The 1,841-nt window shown below is 36.9% G+C and overlaps 1 protein-coding gene across 3 annotated transcripts in view; it reads left to right on the top strand.

The window, feature by feature from the left end:
* The window catches only part of LOC112136294 (triple functional domain protein), a 92,931-nt gene that overhangs the window by 56,694 nt on the left and 34,396 nt on the right, over positions 1-1,841 (top strand). For all 3 annotated transcript variants that reach the window (XM_024257903.2, XM_024257902.2, XM_024257900.2), the window contains exon 15: positions 544-718. In XM_024257903.2, coding sequence (XP_024113671.1) covers positions 544-718 — 175 coding nt within the window. The remainder of the gene's footprint in view (positions 1-543; positions 719-1,841) is intronic.

Raw genomic sequence — 1,841 nt, 5'->3', positions numbered from 1 at the left:
TCTTCAAATTTTCAAGACTTATTTCAATTTTTTTATTTATTTTTCAAATTTTTCAATTTTTTTCAGCTACAATGTCTATTTTTCAAGTCAAATCTGTTTTTTCGTTCACTTCAAGCTGATCCTGATTTCACCCCACTCTTTCTGCTCCGCCATTGTTCTAGGATTTTGATTAGAAATTCCCTGAAAATGTTTTCTGAATCGTGTGTTCAGCTGGGATGATGATTCTGCTTTCCTGCTACCATCACTCCGGTGATTTCTTGCATAAGACGGCTTTCATGAAGTCGTATCGTGGAAGACTGCAGAAGCCCGCCCACCTGCATGTCCTGCCTCTGAATGCACGTGCGTTGATGCAGCGTGCATTCAGAGGCACATCAGAGGATCTGGAGCTCCTGCTGACTGTGTGCTGCTCTCGGAGTCTTGATTTATCACACAATGGGAAATCATTTGCAGACATTTAAAAATATATATATATATATGTATATAAAGTCTTTTTTAAAATTTACGATTTCTTCTCAAAATGATCCGTAATATTTGTGTTTTCAGGGACTCGGCCATCTCCAGCAACAAGACGCCGCACAACAGCTCCATCAACCACATCGAGAGCGTCCTCCAGCAGCTGGACGAGACCCAGGCTCAGATAGAAGACCTGTTCCAGGACAGGAAGATCAAACTGGACCTGTTCTTGCAGCTTCGCATATTTGAGAGAGATGCCATCGATGTGAGTGAGACTACAGAGAAGCGATAAACTCGACAGTGGTTGCCATAGCAACGCTGACATAACTGCTTCACCTGGAGATCAGAGTTTTGGAGTTTCTCTGAGCGCTAAACCCGACATATAGTAAAATGAGCCTAAAGGGGCAAACATCTGCTTTTGTTTGAGACTCTGAGCGTTTTTCGTTTTATAAAGAAGACTTTTACGTGCACCAATTTTCACTGTCACGTGAAAAGGATTTAATGAGGATTCAAACTTGTATTCAAATCATTAAAAACGATAATAGAAAATTGAATCATCTTGGAATCACCTTTTTAGTGTTTTTAACATGTTCTTGTAGCATTTTCCTCATGATGGAGGACATGTATAAAGTAGGGCTGGACGCTAACGCAGGCAAATAATCAAAAAGAATGAAAGCAACAATCTTTGTTAATGCAAATTAATATAAATTAATACACCTCGCAAAGAAACAGTATAGAAGTTTTTGAGCCATATTGAATTGTACATTTTAGTATTGAATTCTAAATTCCAAAATGTATTCTTTTATATTAAAAGTCCGAATTGCAAAGTGAATTATCAATTAAATAATGAATTTTTCAATTGCGAATTGAATTGTCAATTGAGAACTGCATATACTTTTAATTATGGCTCAAAAAATTTTCCATGAAACAGTCTTTCACTTTGCCTCATCAGGTATTATATCCCACTTATATCATGGTCACTTACAAAAATAATTAATATTAATATTCAAACAAAAATTAATTATGATTATTTTTTTCCTTGTTTGCGATTAATTAGTTAAATGTTTTAATCGATTCCCGGCTCTAGTATTAAAGAAATTAGGCTTAAAATGAATTTCTGAGTAATTTTTATTCAAATCAGGATGAATCAGAAGAAAATGTTTGTAAAACATCTCAGACATGACAACTGAAATGGGCGGGCCAAAGTCTCCGTGCTCCGCCCCCTTCTGATGCAGACAAAAGGATCCATGAACGTCTCTGTTTTCTTTGTCTGAGCTGGAATCTGGATCAGAACTGTACGGCTGGATAGCTCTGATATATAAGGATTTTGTTGCACTCTGATGTTAGCTTGAGGTTGTAAGCTAGCAGGTGAAAGTGTACTCAAAGGG

The sequence above is a fragment of the Oryzias melastigma genome, linkage group LG11 (genome assembly GCF_002922805.2).
Source record: "Oryzias melastigma strain HK-1 linkage group LG11, ASM292280v2, whole genome shotgun sequence".
Classification (NCBI taxonomy): Eukaryota; Metazoa; Chordata; class Actinopteri; order Beloniformes; family Adrianichthyidae; genus Oryzias; species Oryzias melastigma.
The sequence above is the reverse complement of the archived record's forward strand: the minus strand, read 5'-3'. Positions and strand labels throughout refer to the sequence as shown.